At 40.9% G+C, this 19,522-nt stretch overlaps 1 protein-coding gene across 1 annotated transcript; it reads right to left on the minus strand.

The window, feature by feature from the left end:
- Nucleotides 1-6,660: 6,660 nt before the first annotated feature.
- LOC143757164 (extracellular calcium-sensing receptor-like) lies at nt 6,661-17,182 on the minus strand. The gene is made up of 6 exons (XM_077248111.1): nt 16,974-17,182; nt 16,595-16,883; nt 15,764-16,519; nt 15,439-15,666; nt 12,524-12,647; nt 6,661-7,565 (listed from the first exon to the last, which is right to left on the minus strand). The coding sequence occupies exons 1-6, from the start codon at nt 17,180-17,182 to the stop codon at nt 6,661-6,663; spliced, it is 2,511 nt and encodes an 836-aa protein (XP_077104226.1).
- Nucleotides 17,183-19,522: the final 2,340 nt, after the last annotated feature.

Genomic DNA, 19,522 nt, shown 5'->3' on the forward strand with positions numbered 1-19,522 from the left:
ACCCAAAGAAAAAGATGCTACAAGCATCAGTCAGTTTCGCCCTATTTCACTATTAAACGTCGAAGGCAAAATTTTCTTCAGCATTATTGCTCAGAGATTGTCAACCTACCTATTAAAGAATGGCTTCATTGACACTTCAGTTCAAAAAGCGGGCATTCCAGGATTCTCAGGATGCTTAGAACATATCAGTGTTATCTGGCAACGAATACAATCAGCTAAAAAGGAGAGGAAGGAGCTCCACGTGACATTCCTGGATTTGGCTAATGCATATGGTTCAGTGCCACATGAGCTTCTTTGGGCATCATTTGATTTTTTCAGGGTACCGATGTCGATAACAAATTTAGTGAAAGCCTATTTTGGAGATTTGCAATTTAGTTTCTCAACTCCAGAATTCAGCACTACATGGCAATGCTTAGAGGTTGGAATAATGGCAGGATGCCCCATTTCTCCACTGGCTTTTACCATGGCAATGGAAGTAATCATTAGGGCATCAAAATGGGTAGTAGGAGGAGAGCGCTTGGCTTCTGGGATGCGACTACCACCAATCAGAGCATACATGGATGACATGACAACCATGACTACAACGGTAGCCTGCACTAATCGGTTATTGGGGAAGTTAACAGATAATATTGAATGGGCACGAATGCAATTTAAGCCCTCTAAATCAAGGAGCATCTCAATAGTTAAAGGCAAGGTAGTAGATAAAATATTCTTCATTAATGGTGAGGCAATACCAACAGTTTCTCAGAAGCCAGTGAAGAGTCTAGGGAGATGGTACGATGGGGATCTAAAGGACACAGTTCGAGTGAGAGAAGTTAGACGACAAGCAGTGGAAGGGTTGAAGAGCATAAACAGCTGTGCTCTACCAGGCAAACTAAAACTCTGGTGCTTTCAGTTTGGTCTACTGCCAAGGTTGCTGTGGCCACTGACTGTGTACGAGGTTTCTTTGACAACAGTGGATAAGCTGGAAGCGTTAATAAGTTCATACATCAGGAAATGGTTGGGAGTTCCACGCTGCCTCAGCAGAGTGGGACTTTATAGTAAAGGAGTATTGCAGCTGCCAGTCTCTGCTTTAACCGAGGAGTTTAAGTGTGCCAAGGTCAGACTGGAAATGACTTCAGCAGAGTCACACGACAAATGTGTAAGGGAGGCAGCCCCTGTGGTAAAAACTGGTAGAAAGTGGTCAGCAAAGAAATCTGTAGTAGAGGCAAAGGCTGACCTTCAAATTGGGGATATCGTGGGACAGGTACAGCATGGAAGAGGGGGTTTTGGGCTCAGTTTAGCTCCTCCTAAATGGCACAAGGCAGGCCCAGCTCAAAGGAGGAAGCTGGTAGTCAACGAGGTGCGAAAGCAGGAGGAGAGGATGATATGTATAAAGGCCATTTCCCAGGCCAAGCAGGGAAAGTGGATGAGATGGGAGAGTGTGGAACAACGAAAAATGGGCTGGCAAGACCTTTGGTCAATGGAAGAGAGTAGGATCAGTTTCCTTATTAGGTCAACATATGATGTTCTCCCATCACCGCAGAACCTAAACCTCTGGCTAGGAGAGGATCCCTCTTGTCCTTTGTGTTCATCACCTGCCACATTAAGGCACATTTTGACAGGATGTAAGGTGGCTCTTAGCCAAGGTCGGTTTACTTGGCGCCATGACCAAGTATTGCGATGTTTGGCTTTAGCATTGGAAGGCAAGCGTAGTATGACCAATAAGTTGCCGCCTGTTCTAGCAAAACATTACACGCAGAAGACAATATTCCTCCGCCCAGGCGAGCAACCACCAAGAAAAGGTGCTAACACCAATTCTCGCCCAGGACAACTGGAAGCTGCTAGGGACTGGAAGATGCTGGCTGATCTTGATCAACGGCTTATTTTTCCACCTGAGATTGCCACCACTAACCTACGACCAGATATTGTTTTGTGGTCTGGATCAGCACGCATTGTTCAACTGATAGAGTTAACAGTGCCATGGGAGGATGCGGTAGATGAGGCATATGAGAGGAAGAAATTTCGGTATGCTCATCTGGCCACTGAAGCAGAACAGCGAGGATGGAGAGTCCAGGTTTATCCAGTGGAAGTGGGTTGTCGAGGTTTTGTGGCACACTCTACAACCCGGTTCCTCAGAGACGTCGGATTCAGTGGTCAAGAGTTGCGTCGCACAGTAAAGAACTTATCTGAAGCAGCAGAAAGGAGCAGCAACTGGCTGTGGTTGAGACGGAAAGATTCTAGCTGGCTGAGTACAGGCCGCCATGCTACGGTTTCGTAGAATTCTTGAAAACTTGAAGGGTGTTGGTTTATTTGTATAGGTTGTATAGTATTTACAGTCATTACGTTCCTGTGTATATTGCGTGAATGACGGGAAGTTGGGCAGATATTGTGTTTTGCGGTAGGTGGTATGCCATACGGAACCGTTGCCACTGAAACTGCATATTAACGCACCAGTGGGGCTCGACAGCCTTAGTCAAACGGGTTGGCGCGTATGGTTGGGTTGCGGAGAGATTGTGAGATTGTGGTTAGGTCTCAGCAGCACTGTTGGTTTATTTGTAGAGGTTGTATAGTATTTACAGTCATTACGTTCCTCTGTATATTGCGTGAATGACGGGTGGTTGGGCAGATATTGTGATTTGCGGTAGGTGGTATGCCATACGGAACCGTTGCCACTGAAACTGCATATTAACGCACCAGTGGGGCTCGATAGCCTTAGTCAAACGGGTTGGCGCGTATGGTTGGGTTGCGGAGAGATTGTGAGATTGTGGTTAGGTCTCAGCAGCACTGTTGGTTATTTGCAGAGGTTGTATAGTATTTACAGTCATTACGTTCCTGTGTATATTGCGTGAATGACGGGTGGTTGGGCAGATATTGTGTTTTGCGGTAGGTGGTATGCCATACGGAACCGTTGCCACTGAAACTGCATATTAACGCACCAGTGGGGCTCGACAGCCTTAGTCAAACGGGTTGGCGCGTATTGTTGGGTTGCGGAGAGATTGTGAGATTGTGGTTAGGTCTCAGCAGCAAGAGGGAAGTAGAGGTCAGTAAGCTGGGCTGAGTTGAGTGGGGGACGGAGGGGGGTGACTCTGGGACGCCAGAGTCACTGTCGAGCCCTCTTGAGGTGTCGTGGGCTAGTCGACGAAACACTGAGGACGGAAGGTGCCCACTTGAAGACCCTAGAGATGTTCCCTACTCCGCTCAATCCAGAGGGTTGTTATGGGCGGACCGCACTGTGGTTGCAGCCGTTTTGTGTGCTGATGCGCAAATACACTACTAACACCAGACAGAAGGAGATTCACGTCACCAGATGGAAAGAAGCGTAAATGGATGGAGAAGCATAGGTTACTGTAAAGCTACGTCTTAGTTGGTGCTTTTCTTGGCGAAAGCCGAGTACAAATCAGCATGAAGTTTTAACATCTACTCTCGTGTAATGGAAATCATGTAATAAATTACTGTGTAAATGCTTGTTAGAATACAAAGTGTGCAGTTAATATAGTGGTCCGGTGAACTACTGTTCTGACAGCAACAGCAACAGTAGGCTGTAAGCCTGTGTCCAAACAGTGGTCTATTACAATCACTAGCTGCATTAAAAAAAAAAACAAATGACATTTAATTCCCAGAGAGCAGACAATGTAAATCTTATTACATTAATCTGATCTCATTCCCCTACACTCAAGTTGTGGTCTCTCATTTTTCCTCATAGACCTGAAGCATCTTGCCCTCACAGAAACCTCTCTTGCCTCGTTCTTGTCAGAAACTGAGAAACAAAATAATTACAACACATGGAATATCAATACACATGCACATTTAGATTTTTCTTCAGCAGTGTAAAACATCTTAATAGCCTACTGTTATTTATGGTCATACAGATAAGAGTCCATCATTAACTTTGGCACTCTAGCGGTTAATAAACAGAACTGCATGCATCTTGCGGAAGAACATTGTAGCCGGAGCTACTTCTCTCTGTTTATGTCTATGGCGAGTCACGCAGGTATGCTGTTAAGTTAACTCACTCCAGTCCATAGTTGTACGAGCTGACTGGTCTAAAATAGTCCCAATATAAACGTATTATAGATGTAACGTAGTGATTCCGAATAAGACAAAAACACGTTTGGAAAATGGATTCAAGATGTACTCACTCATCATATAAATTGTGTAAATTTTGAAAATAAAAAAAGTTACGGACAGCAGCTAAGTAACGATCGTGGCATTTTACAGTTTCATGTTATTTAACAACATACTATTGTATATGTCGAGCCTGGTAATCAGAGGAGAGTAGTACCTACATATAATTGTACATTTACATGCTTACAACTAACGTTAAACACTAAAGTATAGTAACTTAACTGTTTGGATGTTTTGCTAGCGATCGTGAAAAAACATCATCATAACAGTAACGTTAGTATTGATAATCGATAACTTACCTTCACAGTCATGAATATAACTGGATATGTACAACTTAAATCCTTTTTCCCGTTTACTGGACGAAGCCTTCGAGTTCTCCTGAATAAGGCGGTGTACATCATTGATGTTGACTTGAGGTAAATCCTGAAGACAGCGAGTGTAGAAAGACATCTTCATGGCCGCCTGATTTTTGACAGTTGACCGGAAATGACTGAGCTGGCCTATCTAAAACCAGGAAGTGGCCGTGCATATAGTGCATTGCGAAAAAAAAAAAAGATCTTTCTCTTATAGGCCTTTTGCACTTACTTCTTTGGTTATTAAATCATTTGAAAAAATGGTAAGGAAGGATGCAGTTTGCATATAGATCAGGTATAGGAGTGGATGATGCCACCTGTATCATTTATGATGCCACATGTATCACCTGTATCAAGAAGGCACAAAAAATCATGTACATTTGCTTTTTTTGATTTTTCCTCTGCTTTTAATTGTGTTCAGCCTCATATTTTGGCAAAGAAACTGACTGATGATTTTCATTTAGACTTAAGCATTGTGTTGGTTGGTGGATTTTTTAACTAATAGATCCCAAAGAGTATGTGTCAATGGTGTGTTGTCTAATGCAGTGTTGTCTTCAACTGGTACCCCACAGGGTTGTGTTTTGTCCCCTCTTTTGTTTTCTTTATACCGATGACTGTCGTAGTATTTTTAATGGGAGACACATTGTTAAATTTGTGGATGACTCTGTGATTGTGTCTCTCCTCATTGAGTTTGAGTCAGATCCTGGTCCAGTGTTAGATCATATTATTCAATGGTGTGATGCTTCATTTTTAAATATTAATGCTTCGAAAACAAAAGAGATGTCCATTGATTTCCGTAAGAAGAGCTCTGCACCTGTGTTGCCTTCTGTCATAAAGGGACATCAGGTAGAAGTGGTCAAACAGTATAAATATTTAGGGACTGCATTTGATGATAAACTAAAATTCGAGGTAAACACTGATATTATTAGAGGAAAAGCTCTTCAGCGTATGTATTTTCTCAGGAAACTTCGAACTTTAAATATGGATGCTTCCTTTATTCCTTTTATACTTGTTTTATTGAATCTGTTTTAAGTTTTTTCCTTATTTGTTGGTATGGCAATCTTAATGTCAAGAGTGGGAGGAAGTTGACTAGTATAGTTACAATGTGCAGCAAGATAGTGGGGACCTATGGTGCGTTCCAGTGCTATGGAAAATATGATATTTTCCACCTGTGAACTGGTATTTACCAGTGTGTTGCGTTCAAGTGCTTTTGTTGTCGTAATGTGGTAAAAAGATGGAGATCCATACTTGTTATTTAGCTAAAACTATTTTAGATTGCTTAAGTCATTTGCTACAGCAAGTAGATGATTTATCAAAACTCAAACGGTAAATAATATGCTTTATATTTTCTAGATCATGAATAGTACATATTTTTACCATTCACGACTCTCGCGTTGCTCTCCGCCATTTTGAAAAGGTCAAAGGTTCTCTCGATCATCTCGGCAACTCGTGCATCAAAATATTCTACAAGCTGCCCAGTGGAAAATACCACATGAGGGGGTGTTCTTGTGCATTTTCCACGTCGGCTTTTGGTATTTACCATAATTACCATAGCACGTGAACGCACCACGACTTTAGGACTATCACACAAATTTATGAGCATAGGGTGATAAGGAAGGGCCAGTTAGTTCTTTCTGATGTCACTCACACATTGTGTACTGAACTTCAACAGCTTCCTTCAAGAAGGAGATTTAAACTCCCCTTGTGCAAATCAAATAGATATAAGAATTAGGTTTGTAAATGATTTCTTATAAATGTGTGTTATTTTCTGTGTGTGTGTGTGTGTGTGTGTGTTGTGTTGCTATATGTGTATATGTATACTGTTGTCTACATAAAGATTCACCTTTAAGGGCAATAAAGTTAATCTCCTCAATGAAAATAATCAATTTTAGCACTAAAACTGCCAGATTCACATTTCAGGCAGGCCTACCACGTCATTCATGCAAGTAACAGCTTTGTTTTACACATATTAGAACAATTCAGATACCACCATAAAAATCAGTATGAAATTTGTAAGAAAATACCCTAAACTATTATTTAGTGTAACTAGCAACAGGAAAACCTACAACATGCAAAGCATGGTGACTGACTCAAACTCGTGGACCACATACGTCCTACAGAGCTACTTTGTACATGGTCAAATTGTTATGACTTTGTCCACATATATAGCATTGAAAAAGAACAGTTAAATTAAATCAGTTTATTTGTTAAACTTTCCCAACATATGCTGCTTTGTATTTTGTTCAGGCTTACACATGATTATATAACATTTTGGTGCAAATATGCAGAATAGTAAACCAAAGCTTGAAGCTAAAATGGCAAATATCTCCACGGCTACAGTAAATTTTCCAGGAGAACTGACATAAGATGGGATAAATGTGATCCATACAGCACAGAATATCAGCATACTGAATGTGATGAATTTGGCTTCATTGAATTTATCAGGCAGCGTCCTAGCCAAAAAAGCCATCATGAAGCACAAGACAGCCAGTAGACCAATATAACCCAGAGCAGCTGAGAAACCTATAGTAGAACCCAGACTGCACTCAAGAATGATCTTTTCTTTGTAATATTTCATATTTTTGTAGGGAAATGGAGGAGATACTGTTAGCCATAGCACAGAGATAAGAACCTGTATAAGTGTAAAGGCAAGAACACTGAGTCGTTGTTGTGCAGGCCCAAACCATTTCATGACATTACTTCCTGGAAGTGTAGCCCTGAAGGCCATTAACACCACCATTGTTTTCCCCAGAACACAGGAGATACAGAGGACAAAAGTGATCCCAAACGCTGTGTGTCGCAACATACAGGACCACTCAGTGGGCCGACCAATGAAAGTAAGTGAACAGAGAAAACACAGAATCAATGAGAAGAGCAGGAGGAAGCTTAGCTCTGAGTTGTTGGCTTTTACTATCGGGGTGTCCTTCTTGCTGTAAAACAGGATTGACACCAGTACAGTCAATCCAACTCCAAACAGTGAGAAAAAGACTAGCACTATACCCATAACTTCTGTGAATGACAGAAATTCGACAGCTTTTAACACACATTTATTTTTCTCAGCGTTAGACCAATATTCCCCTGGACACTGCTTGCAGTTATTTGAATCTGGAAAGACAACTGTGATGTTACAAACAAAAGGAAAATAATTGTATTTATGAACTCTTTGCTAAGACTTTGCATGCCAAAACTACAAGAGAAGGGAAAGACAAAGAAGGAATAAAAATAAAAACTGGTCTGTGTACCTTCAGATAATTTGTTTGCTTGTTTTGTATTCTAAACGGAAAAACAAAGAAACCGTTCATTTATCACAAATCTGACCCTTCTCATTAACATAAATAAACAAATCTTGCGTTGTTTTTTCATATTTTTATTTTCATCACACTTTGTTCTAATCCGCCAAATGGAAAAACAGTAAAACCAAAATGGATAAATAGCTTAAATATTCGATCTCTATATGGGCGGAAATAAATGCCCCTTTCCGCTGATTGGTCAACCAAAGTCAAGTCAAGTCACCTTCATTTATAAAGTGCTTTTAACAGTATGGATTGTTTCAAAGCAGCTTCACAGTGATAAAAGAAATGACCGTAACAGATTGTTTAGGCCCCACAGCTCTTGGATAAAGTTATTGTCCAGCTAAAGATAGTCTTGACTGATTCACTTAAGTTGCGGAGATCATTAGTTATTAACTTAGGGGCCGCTAACACGACACCGTTCTAACAGAAAAAACCCTAACGCACTCCGGCCGCCCATCCGCACAAAACAGTGCCTGGTGTCTCGAGAACGCACTCCCTGAAATAGTTTTGAAGGTGAAATAGATCATCCGTTTTCTCTGCGCAAACCTCAAAAACGCAAACGCGCGAAAATGCAAACGGCCCGCACATGCGCATCACGTGTTCAGTCGATAGGTATGCGCGTTTGAATATATATGTGCACAGGCGTGTAGTCCTTATTCACATATCAACCCTCAACAAACTACTTGTCTGGCCTTAAATATTTATAATACATACATGTTTGTCGCATCTGCATAGCAACGCGAACCGGAATTATCCCGACAAAGTTTTATCTGTACAGAGATAAAAGGAAGGAGGCCTTCACAGGGGAGAGACTAGTTGACATTTCAGGACTGCGTTGTCGTCGTGTCCAGGCGCTGGTCCTTCCTCAGATCTGGATACACCCTGGATCCGGCGGACTGCAGTAAACCTCTGGATAAACAGAGAGACTAATATTAGCGTAGGCGCCATCCTTCTTATGATGTACCAAGTACAACAGGATTTATGGGAAGTGTTCCCCGTCCCACCTAATCTAAACTATGCAGCCTAACATTGAATTATAGAAGATAATGTGTTGTGTATGCTAGGTCAAAGAGATGTGTTTTTAGTCTAGATTTGAACTGACAGAGTGTGTCTGCTTCCTGGAGAATGATAGGAAGATTATTCCAAAGTTTTGGTGGTAAATTGGAATACGATCTTCCGCCAGCAGTCGATTTTGATATTCTAGGTATTATCAACTGGCCGGAATTTTGAGATAACAATAGACGTGAAGGACTATAATGCGTTAAGAGCTCGCTCAAGTACTGCGGAGCTAAACCATTTAGTGCTTTGTAATAATCAGCAATATTTAAAAATGTATACAATGTTTAATAGGGAGCCAATGTAGTGTTGACAGAACCGGGATAATATGGTCATACTTCCTGGTTCTTTTAAGAACTCTAGTTGCTGCGTATTGGACCAGCTGTAGTTTGTTTGTTAAGCGTGCAGGGCAACCACCCATAATAGCATCACAATAATCTAGCCATGAAGGCATGAACGCATGAACTAATTGTTCTGCATTTTTCATGTAGAGCATTTGATGTAATTTAGATATATTTTAAATATGAAAAAATGCGGTTTTACAGATTATTTGACATTTTTAATTGAAAGATTGGTATCAAAGAGCACACCCAGGTTCCTAACCGACGACGAGGACTTGACAGAGGAACCATCAAGTGTTAGACAGTATTCTAGGTTATTACTTGAGGACGTTTTTTGTCCACTAAAATTAGAATCTCTTTTTTTTTTTCAGAATTAATTAGTAGGAAATTGCTAGTTATCCAGTTTTGTATATCTGCTATGCATTCCGTTAATTTTGTGAATTGTTAAGTTTCATCAGGGAGTGAAGAAATATAGAGCTGAGTATCATCAGCATAACAGTGAAAACTAATGCCATGCCTCCTAATGATATCTCCTAAGGGTAGCATGTACAGAGTGAACAGCAGCAGTCCTAGTATTGAGCCTTGTGGTACACCATACTGAACTTTTGACTGATAAGACATCTCTTAATTTACTGCTACAGACTGATACTGGTCAGATAAGTATGATTTAAACCATGGTAGTGCAATTTCACTAATAACAACATAGTGTCGATAGTGTCAAATGCAGCACTAAGATCGAGTAACACTAATAGAGAGATACAACAACGATCGGATGATAAGGTCAAATCATTTGTGACTCTAATGAGAGCTGTCTCAGTACTATGATACGGTCTAAATCCTGATTGAAAATCCTCGCAGATACCATTTCTTTCTAAAAAGGAACATAGTTGTGAAGATACTGCCTTTTCTAGTATCTTTGACAGAAAAGGTAGATTTGAGATCGGCCTGTAATTGACTAATTCTGTTGGATCAAGTTGCGTTTTTTTAACAAGCGGTTTAATCATAGCCAGCTTAAAAAGTTTTTTGTACGTATCCTAATGACAAAGATAAATGAATGATATTAAGAAGAGGATCTATGACCTCTGAAAGAGATGCTTCCAGTAGTTTAGTCGTTATAGGGTCTAACATACGTGTTTTCGATTTAGATGATTTAATGAGTTTGAAATTATTCATCCTATTAGCAATGAATGAATAAAATTTTTCATCAGGGAGACTACAATGCACTGCCTGATGCAATACTATAGTTGACGGTTGCATAGTTATAATTTTCTCCCGGATATTATCAATCTTGTAAGTAAAGAAGTTGATAAAGATAAAGTCATTACTGCTGTGTTGCTTGGAAACGTTTGGGGTAGATAAAGCCGTGTTGTCATCAGTTCTTATCTCCGCACAACAGAATAATTGTTACAATTACTGCTCAGAGACAAGAAGGTTGAGGATCCAAATACAGTATTTAATTAAAGGGTTATCCATAATCGTAATCCAAATCCAGGCAAGGCTCATACACAAACAAACAATAACAGTTAAAGGTAGTGATAGCAATTTCGAAACACTGCTTCCTGAAGCTTCAAAATCTTTACGAATCTTTTGTTCTGAATCAATGGTACAGAGCGTGTATCAAACTGCCAGAGTCACGTGATTTCAAGAAACAAGGCTTCATTACATCAAAACTGTTCGATTTTTAAACTGTTCGAAACGAATACGGCAAATTTGCTTCAACTGTTTCAGTGTTCCATGAAGCCTCGATCTGCCCATCACTAGTTAAAGGCTGAGGCAAAGAGAGAAATCCGAGGGAACAAGCAGATAATCAGGACACAGGGGAAAACTGGATACAAACACGCTCAGAAATGCAGTAAGACACATACAAGACTTTGCAGAGACTAACAGAATGAACCAGGCTTTTATAGGGTGAGCTTAACAGGATAATGAGACACAGTTGAAAACAATGAGTGCTGAGAACAATGAGAATTATGTGAATTGTAGTTTGACGGAATGACAATAGTCTGATGTGGAGTGCCCTCTGAGGGCTCTCAAGGGCACTCCAGCTGTTCGGATTAATACAGAGTGTATTGCAACTACATTTAATCTATTTCTCATCAAACAGCCAGACTAGTAAATGGCTCGACACAAACTATACCAGGGCAGAGCCTAGACAGTGCTTTCTTATGTGTAGGCTATACATAAATGTGCGTGCCGTGAAATACTAATTTATCGTATTTAATAATAATTTATGTGACATCTGCTCTCACAACTACCGCTAGCCATTTTTGGCACACTGCCTGTTTTATTTAGCAGACCAACTCTCAGAATCTATGTGCCGAAGCTGAGCGGCAGCCTGGACAGCGCAGAGAGAATGCATAAGTTACAGCGAAGCACAGAGCAGAATTGATTCAATGGTAGACACCTTGAACAATAAAGCGAGATGAAGAGTATTTTTATATTTATTGCCATGTATCACCGTCAGAAATTAATTAAGCCAAATGTACTTAAATAATTAAGTATACTTAAATTATGAATACTATTATTTAATGTAGGACTATGTCATCTTTAAATTTAAATTCTTAAATTTGGTCATTAAATTAGAGTTTAACACTATAGGCTGTTTCAACCAAAGGCATCTTGTGCTGTAGAGGGGGCAAAGAAGCAGCATCTGAAGTTGCTTTTTGATGTAGGCCTATTTACACAATTTAATGCTGCTCGAGAGGTCAGTGCATTTACACAACTGCAAATGCATAATACAATGAGATTCATTTTATGTTTTAAACAACGTTTGAATACAGAAATATTAAATAAATTACAAGATGAAACGTTTATGAAATATCGCCAGTAGGTGGTTAGCCTTGCAACCCTTCACCGCTCCTCCATCTAGGCTAGTGAGGGAGAAAAGCTATTCAGGCAGTTTCTGGCATAGAAAGGTGCCGTCCACAACCTGGTAAGCTCTCTATGCACTTCAGGAAAGAAAGGCACTGGGGCGGCGAGCTGAGAACCAGCGCGGCCAGCCCCGAGACACAAATCCTCCAACCGAGACTGCCGGACACGGTGGAGGGTTCCACTCGAGCCCGGCAGCCTCGGCGGCCCGTTTCAGCATAGCTGACATTTCTGGATCTGGCTCAGGCAACGTTACACTCCCAGAGGGAGATAACACAGCTGAGTCGCCATCGCCAGAGGCCAGCTCACCGTCCGATGCTGCTATTGACATCTTATCCTCTGGGGGAACCCCAATTGCGGATTAGAACAAAGTGTGTTCATGAGAAGGGTTGAATATGTGATAAATTAACCGTTTCTTCGTTTTTCCGTTTAGAAAACAAGAAAACGAGAAAATAAATTATCCGAAGGTACATGGAACAAAACTGAGAGATGGGCTGAAAATTACCTGTCTCATTACTGATTTCTCCATCTGCACATGGAATACAGTCAAAACAGCAGACAGGTCTTCCTTTCTGTGCAGCCTTCCTGGTGCCTGGAGGACAGCTCTGACTGCACACAGACCTTGGCTTCTACATAGAAAAATACACGGTACACAATTATCTAATTTTACGTTGCAAAATAAAAATGCTTGTAATTTTCTTGTTAATTTGTCAATTTCTGAGAACAGTATTTCATACCTGCAATGTTAATTGATGCCAATATGCAATGGGACACATGCTCATGGTCAGTGAAAATGGTTTTGGAATTAAATTCATTTCAAAGTGCTGTTACAGAAATTCAAAACCATTACTACTGTAGTGATGCCATTTTGTTCAACACTCTTTCAGTAATGCCCTCTGCTGTTGCTTTTGTACATTTGATCAAACCTCATTGTCACTTGACCTTTTTGCTCTGAATTTCCAGTGTCAGTAAACAATATAAATGCACTGTATACAATTTAGACCACAACTATTTTCCTTGTACACCAAGAATGAATGCAATTTTCGTTTTCTAATATTCAGTTGATTCTTGGTAATGTAAATCATATAATCTTCTTTGAAACCAATGTGATGGAAGTACAATAATGACAAATGTATTTGAAACAAAAAAGCTTGTTAAATTGCATTGCATTAACAGTGCTTGTATTTTAATGCATTGTATGTTTAGGGCTTTCATTTTTTATGGTCTGAAATTCAACATGGTTGTACATTTAAAGGTGGGTAAGCAATAAATTAAAAAACGCTGTTGGACATTATTGATATTTGAAATCAACTCAAACAAACACACCCCTCTCTTCATTGCTCCGCCTCCAAAACAACCACCAAACCAAACCGCTTTGCTCCGAGTCGGTCTCAAACCCTGTTTGCTGGCATGCGAGGCGAGTGCACTAACAATGGCGCTAAAAGCCGCATTCTCTAGCCGTTGTCAGCATGACTCTCACTAGCTGGCCTCCATTACGCACGCAATCCAAGAGTGGATGACTGTTTATCATACCAGAAGCACAGCAAAATAATGCTTCACGAAAAATAAAGTGCAGATAATTAACGAATGACAAGTAAGCACAAAAAATGAACGTACATTACACAATAGTATTTACAAACAAGAGTTCGTTGTTAGTTGCCAACAGCACAGCAGCTCCAGACAAACTCAAACCCAGTGTTACTCATGTGTGGAGCGGAATCAAAGCAACCTCCTTGTCTGTTTTCAGGTCTTCCCGCATAGCTCTCTCCAGCGCTTGAAAGCTTTTCTAATATTAACTCGGGTCCCTAAAGCTCTTGCCCAGTCATAACCCTTCATTTTCCAGTGATTTTTTCTGAGCTTTTCTTTTTTGTATTGTGTCTCATCTCAATTTCTGCAGTCTTTCTTAAAATCTCCCTCTTGCTCGTTCTCTCTCCTCTGCCGTCATACGCCCCTAATGCTGATTGGCTACACACGTTTGTTGTTGTTTGTTTGTGTGTCAGTCCGACTAACTTCCAAACAGCGTTTTTCAAATCACCCCACATTTAAACTGTGAATATTTCAATTCAAAACATTTCACACACATTTTCATTATAAAAAATGTAATAATCCATAGTCACCTTTCAGATTTCAATTCCAAAATAGTGCGTTTAAAAATACAACCTAAATCATTACACAATGGGAACTGCAGGAATAGCAGTAGAGTATTGGTGCATAATCTACATCTGCTGCTAGTCACCTCACCAGCAGGTGGTCCAAGCGGGTTTTGATGTTGACCAGAGAAAATAATTCATTACCAAACGCGGATTTGCAGAAATGGAGCAAGCAGTAAGTGTATGAGATGATTATCAGGGCCAGCAGTATATGTGCGGTAAAGGCTAACTAAGACAAAAAATCTGAATTTGCGTTTAATTCTTTGTGGTTTCTTTCCCCGTGTACATGTAAGCAGCTTTCTCTACCATGAACGATATTATAACATTATTCTCCTGATGCTGATGTACAGATCAAACATTACATATGAGTCTCTCGGTTGTTAAGTTTCCTTAACTTTATATCGCTGCGCTGTGCTGCAGTATTAGGGTTTCCCTCATACGTCAAACTCCAGCATTCTCTAGCCGTTGGGACAAATTACACACTTAAGGTAGCTTAATAGAAAAATGCAGTAATATTAAAAGACCAAACTTAGTATAAACCTTATTGATAAGATTCAAACTATTTTCAGGCAAGAAGATTAGCCCACAATATGAACGCAAGTTATGCAAAAGACAAAATTAAGCATTAATATACAAAACGCTTAATGTGGCTTATTAGACTAATACAGTAATAAAAAAATCATCTCAGTGTGCATAAAGATGAGGCACACTATATACATTTGAACCACTGAATTTATGGAAGCGAATTTATAAAGCAAAATAAAATGGACCGAAAATTGCCTGTCGAATATTATATGTTGTATTTTCAAACGGACTGAATTCTGGAATGTGAATATGTAACATTGAATTTTTAATAATGAAAATGTGTGTGAAATGTTTTGAATTGAAACATTCACAGCTTAAATATAAGACCATGTTGAATTTCAGACCATAAAAATACAATGCATTGAAATGCAAGCAGTGCATTTTTTTTCAATTAGTGAAATTCAACAAGCTTTTTTGTTTCAAATACATTTGTCATTATTTTACTTTCATAAATGTGGAATCATACAGCATACATCTGTAAATGGTTTTGTGTGGGGGAAACCAAATTTTCTGTTCTGAATTTGAACTGGTGCAAAGCCTTGAGAAAAGATGGAGGGCACTGTTAAAAATACCTTTCTAAATTGATATCATTCAAGCTATTTGTATAGACCAGTTCAAATGTTTTGACATTTTGTTTCCAAACTATAAACAAACCATGTATGATAAACATGTTACAGCCATTTACCTCCAGCTGTCCTCCAGCCCAGATTATGTTGCCAGTGTTGAGCACAAATCGTTGGCCAGGGGCCAGTGAGGCATCATAGTATCCTACTGATTTAAACTTGATTGATCCATTAGATTCCTGCTGCCAGTTCACAACTTCATATTGGGCTACAACTGCACCAGTGCTGTCAAACCACACATGATCTCCCATCTTTATGGTGAAATTGACCTTTTTCAGAGCCTTAACCACCTATTGAGAAAAAGTCAATTTCAGGCACAAATTGGTGAATCGTCTTGTTCTCTCCCTTTCAGTCTATCACTCTGTCTATCTTTTTTTACGTTATTACCTCCTGTGGTTGTATTTTCAGGTCTGTTTCACAACCCTCCTTTTCTTTGCACTTCAGTAGAGTGTGTAGTGAATGAGCCACGGCATAAACTGATTTGTATACATTGCTTGCATATCTTTGTTCAGCCACATCTTCATTGTTGCTTTTCAACACAAGGAGATCTTGATATGCGTTGCAAATTAATTGATATTGAGAAGAATTACCCTCAGCCTGCGAGCATGGAAAAGCTGTGTCCCAGAATGCTTTTAAAACATAATCTGCAAAACCTTCAATATTGTTTTTTTTCACAGCAAACCCCAATGATCCTCCCAGCACATGAAAACTGTTTGGAGTGACCATACTGTTTGCTGTTATCCATGCCTCCACACCAATTACTTGGAGGCCTGTAATGTTCTGAATAATTAAATAATCAAGTAGATTGTTCATTTCAAAATTGGTAAGAAATGCAACAATGACTTTTGCAGTGCCTTTTTTTATTGTGTCTACCACATTTTTGAGTTTTTCAGGCTCTGTTCTCTGGAATTTTACAGAGTACTCCACACAAATCCCCTCCTTCTCGGCTGTATTCAGAAATATTGCCATTCCATAGTTTCCATAATCGTTGTCACTGTTCACAGCTCCCACCCAAGACCAGCCAAAGTATTTTATTATGTATGCTAGTGCTCTGCTCTGGTGGTAATCACTAGCGATAGTCCTGAAGAAATAGGGGTAATCTTTTCTATTACTGAGACATTCACATGAGGCTGAGGGACTTATCTGAAATAAGGCATAAGAAAACAGTTAAAACAGTCATAAGCATTTATGTCAAACATTAAGTGTTTTGCTCCTTACCACTGGAATTGTAAAAGGTCCTGTAGTTCTGGACAGAATAACTGTGTTGGATGACTCTGTTTCTCCAATGATAGCATGAATAGGAGACTGTCCATTGCATCTGTCTCCTGATGCAAATTGTTCACCATTCATTAATGCCATATTTGCACCCATAGAAGATAGTATGGAACCACAGGTATCATAAATTCGGTAGCCAATAGAAACATTTGGAAGCAAATTTTCACCTCTGTTAATCTCCTCGATGGCAAAGATCATGACTTGAGCCATTCGGAAATCTCTCAGACTCACACTGTACAAAAAATAAAACCAGAATGTTAAACAAACTGCATTATTTGCATGATGTGCTATAATGACCAAAATAGATTTTGAAGTAAAACACCTTGAGCATGATAAAAGCTGAGGTTTTTTCTTAAACTTAAATGAAGTTAATGTCTCTATGCTGTGGATTGGAAAAAGTGCTCCAATAGTTACATCTCCATCCTTGGATAGCAATGGGTATTTTGGGTCCCCCATCATTCGGCAAAGAGGCTTTTCTGCCTGTGCATGAAGTTGAAAGTTAAGCAAGAGTATGCCAAGAAAGACAGACATCAAAAAGTCTGAGTTCAACAGTGGCCAAATGCAACTGGCTTAATCCAATATTTGCACTTTTATACACAGAATTAATATGGATGATTGATTGTCAATGCAGCCAATGACCTCATTGGGTAAGGACATGGGTCAAGTCAAGCAGAGACATGCTATTATGATAGAGTCTGATTTAATCAAGCCATTAAAAGGCATTAAATTGTTAAACTGTGAATATTTAAATAATCAGTCATTGCTGTGAAATCATACTGTGATACCTATCTAATAAATTATGCCTCTTTTTGTACAAACAGCCATTTGTCAGAGATTACCTTCAACTCTTCATTCCAATAAATTAGCATAACTAAACCTTAGGGGGTCCAACGTGTTTTGGGGGTCCTTGAGATGTTTTGACATGCCCTGACATTTGTGCTTTTTTCAGTTGCTTATAAACATATTAATTGTAAATGTGTCATTACACTCTATTCAGCACAAACAGGGCGGAGTTCTAGTTGTTTTTCGCTGAGGAGCCGAGCTGGGCCCGGAGTCAGTGGTGGTCCAGCAATAGTGGCATCGAGACTACGTCGTCGACGTGTCGACTGATTGGGATCCCAATTAAAATGCCACTAGTGCTGCGACCTACCAGTGGCTACAAAAGCCTTCTGACCCCCCCGCATTATTGAGGTGGAGACGGGATAGAGCTTATGCCAGGGAAGTCACTGCTGTTCCACAAGACCACTGGGAAAGCGTTCCCTTTCTTTGGAAAGGAATACGCTGCGGAAGCCACATCCAGCCCGTAGGGAAGTAACATGTGGAGGATACACAAATGGACTGGGCGTTACCGGGCAGTACAACATATAGAATGTCACTGAGGTGGCTCCATTCTATAACAGGGGGGAGACACAACGGACAGTGATGGCAGAGTGGACTCTGCCAAGGGAAGACACGGGCTCGCCGCAGGGAATGGCGCAGCAAGACGACACTTCGAACCGGGCTTACAGTGAAACTGGCTTTATGTGAAGGGAGCCCACGGGAAGCAACCGGCTTGACACATTGGCTTATTTTTCTAGCAAACGTGTTTGGTGTCGCCTAGCCCGCAGCTCTAAAACATCTGTCTGCGAGGCACCCTGTGTCAACGCCCAGGAAGGACCTACACTCTCTCTTTGGAGAGGCTCACTACCCAGGTGGGCACGGTGCAACTTGGTTAAACACACCAAGATGATGGCAACCACTATCCAGTGGGCCAACCTCTGCTTGGAAACAGCCTTCCCTTCTGCTGGTCTCCGTAACTGACAAGAGCTCCAAGTTTCAGCAGGGATACGTGAAAGGATGGTGAGATGCGATAGTGTGAGGGTAGTGACAGCCGGTAGGTGACTCCGTTGATCTGCCTCTGTATAGCGAACGGACCGATGTACCTGGGACTCAGCTTACGATAGTGCTGTCGGAGGTGGATGTCCCTGGTAGAGAGCCAGACCAATTGTCCAGGTTGGTATAAGGGAGTCGCTGATCTTCTTGCGTCGGCCTGGCTCTTGTGCCTCCGGACAGCCCTTTTCAGGTGGACATGAGCTGAGTCCCAGACCCTCTCGCTCTCCTGGAACCAATGGTGGACTGCTGGAACTTCGGACGGCTCTCCTGACCAGGGAAACAGGGGCGGTTGGAAGCCGAGTATGCACTGGAAGTGTGTAAGGCCCGTGGTGGATTGCTGAAGGGAGTTCTGTGCATACTCGGCCCAGGGTAGATAGCAGCTCCAGCAGTCTTGATGGTTGTGGCAATATGACCGCAGGTATCTCCCGATCTCTTGTATCTTCCTCTCAGCCTGGCCATTGGACTGGGGATGATATCCTGATGTGAGACTTACTGAAACACCGAGGAGATTGAAGAAAGACTTCCATACTCTGGAGATTAATTGTGGTCCACGATCTGAAAGGATGTCCTCAGGAATGCAAAAATGACGGAAAATATGGGTAAATAGAGTTTCAGCTGTCTCAAAGGCAGTGGGTAAACCAGGCAGAGGGATCAATTTGCAAGCTTTCGAGAAACGATCGACAACAACCAGGATACAGGTGTGGGAATCCGATGAAGGGAGGTCAGTGATGAAGTCTACCCCAAGATGGGACCAAGGTCTTGTGGGTACAGGTAAAGGAAAGTTTGCCTTCCGGGAGTCAACGGGGTACCTTGGCCATGGCTTAGACTGAGCAGCCCTTGACATATCGGGAGAAATCCTGGGTCATATTGGGCCACCAGTAGCGTTGTTGGATGAGCGAGAGGGTTTGTTGGCTGCCTGGGTGTCCAGAGCCCGGAGAAGTGTGTACTGAGTCCATGAGGGACAGACGTAGACGTGATGGAACATAAGTCCGTCCCTCA

Source organism: Siphateles boraxobius, unplaced genomic scaffold (genome assembly GCF_051911475.1).
Source record: "Siphateles boraxobius isolate OS27281-9 unplaced genomic scaffold, OSU_SipBor_1 30, whole genome shotgun sequence".
In the NCBI taxonomy this organism is placed as follows: Eukaryota; Metazoa; Chordata; class Actinopteri; order Cypriniformes; family Leuciscidae; genus Siphateles; species Siphateles boraxobius.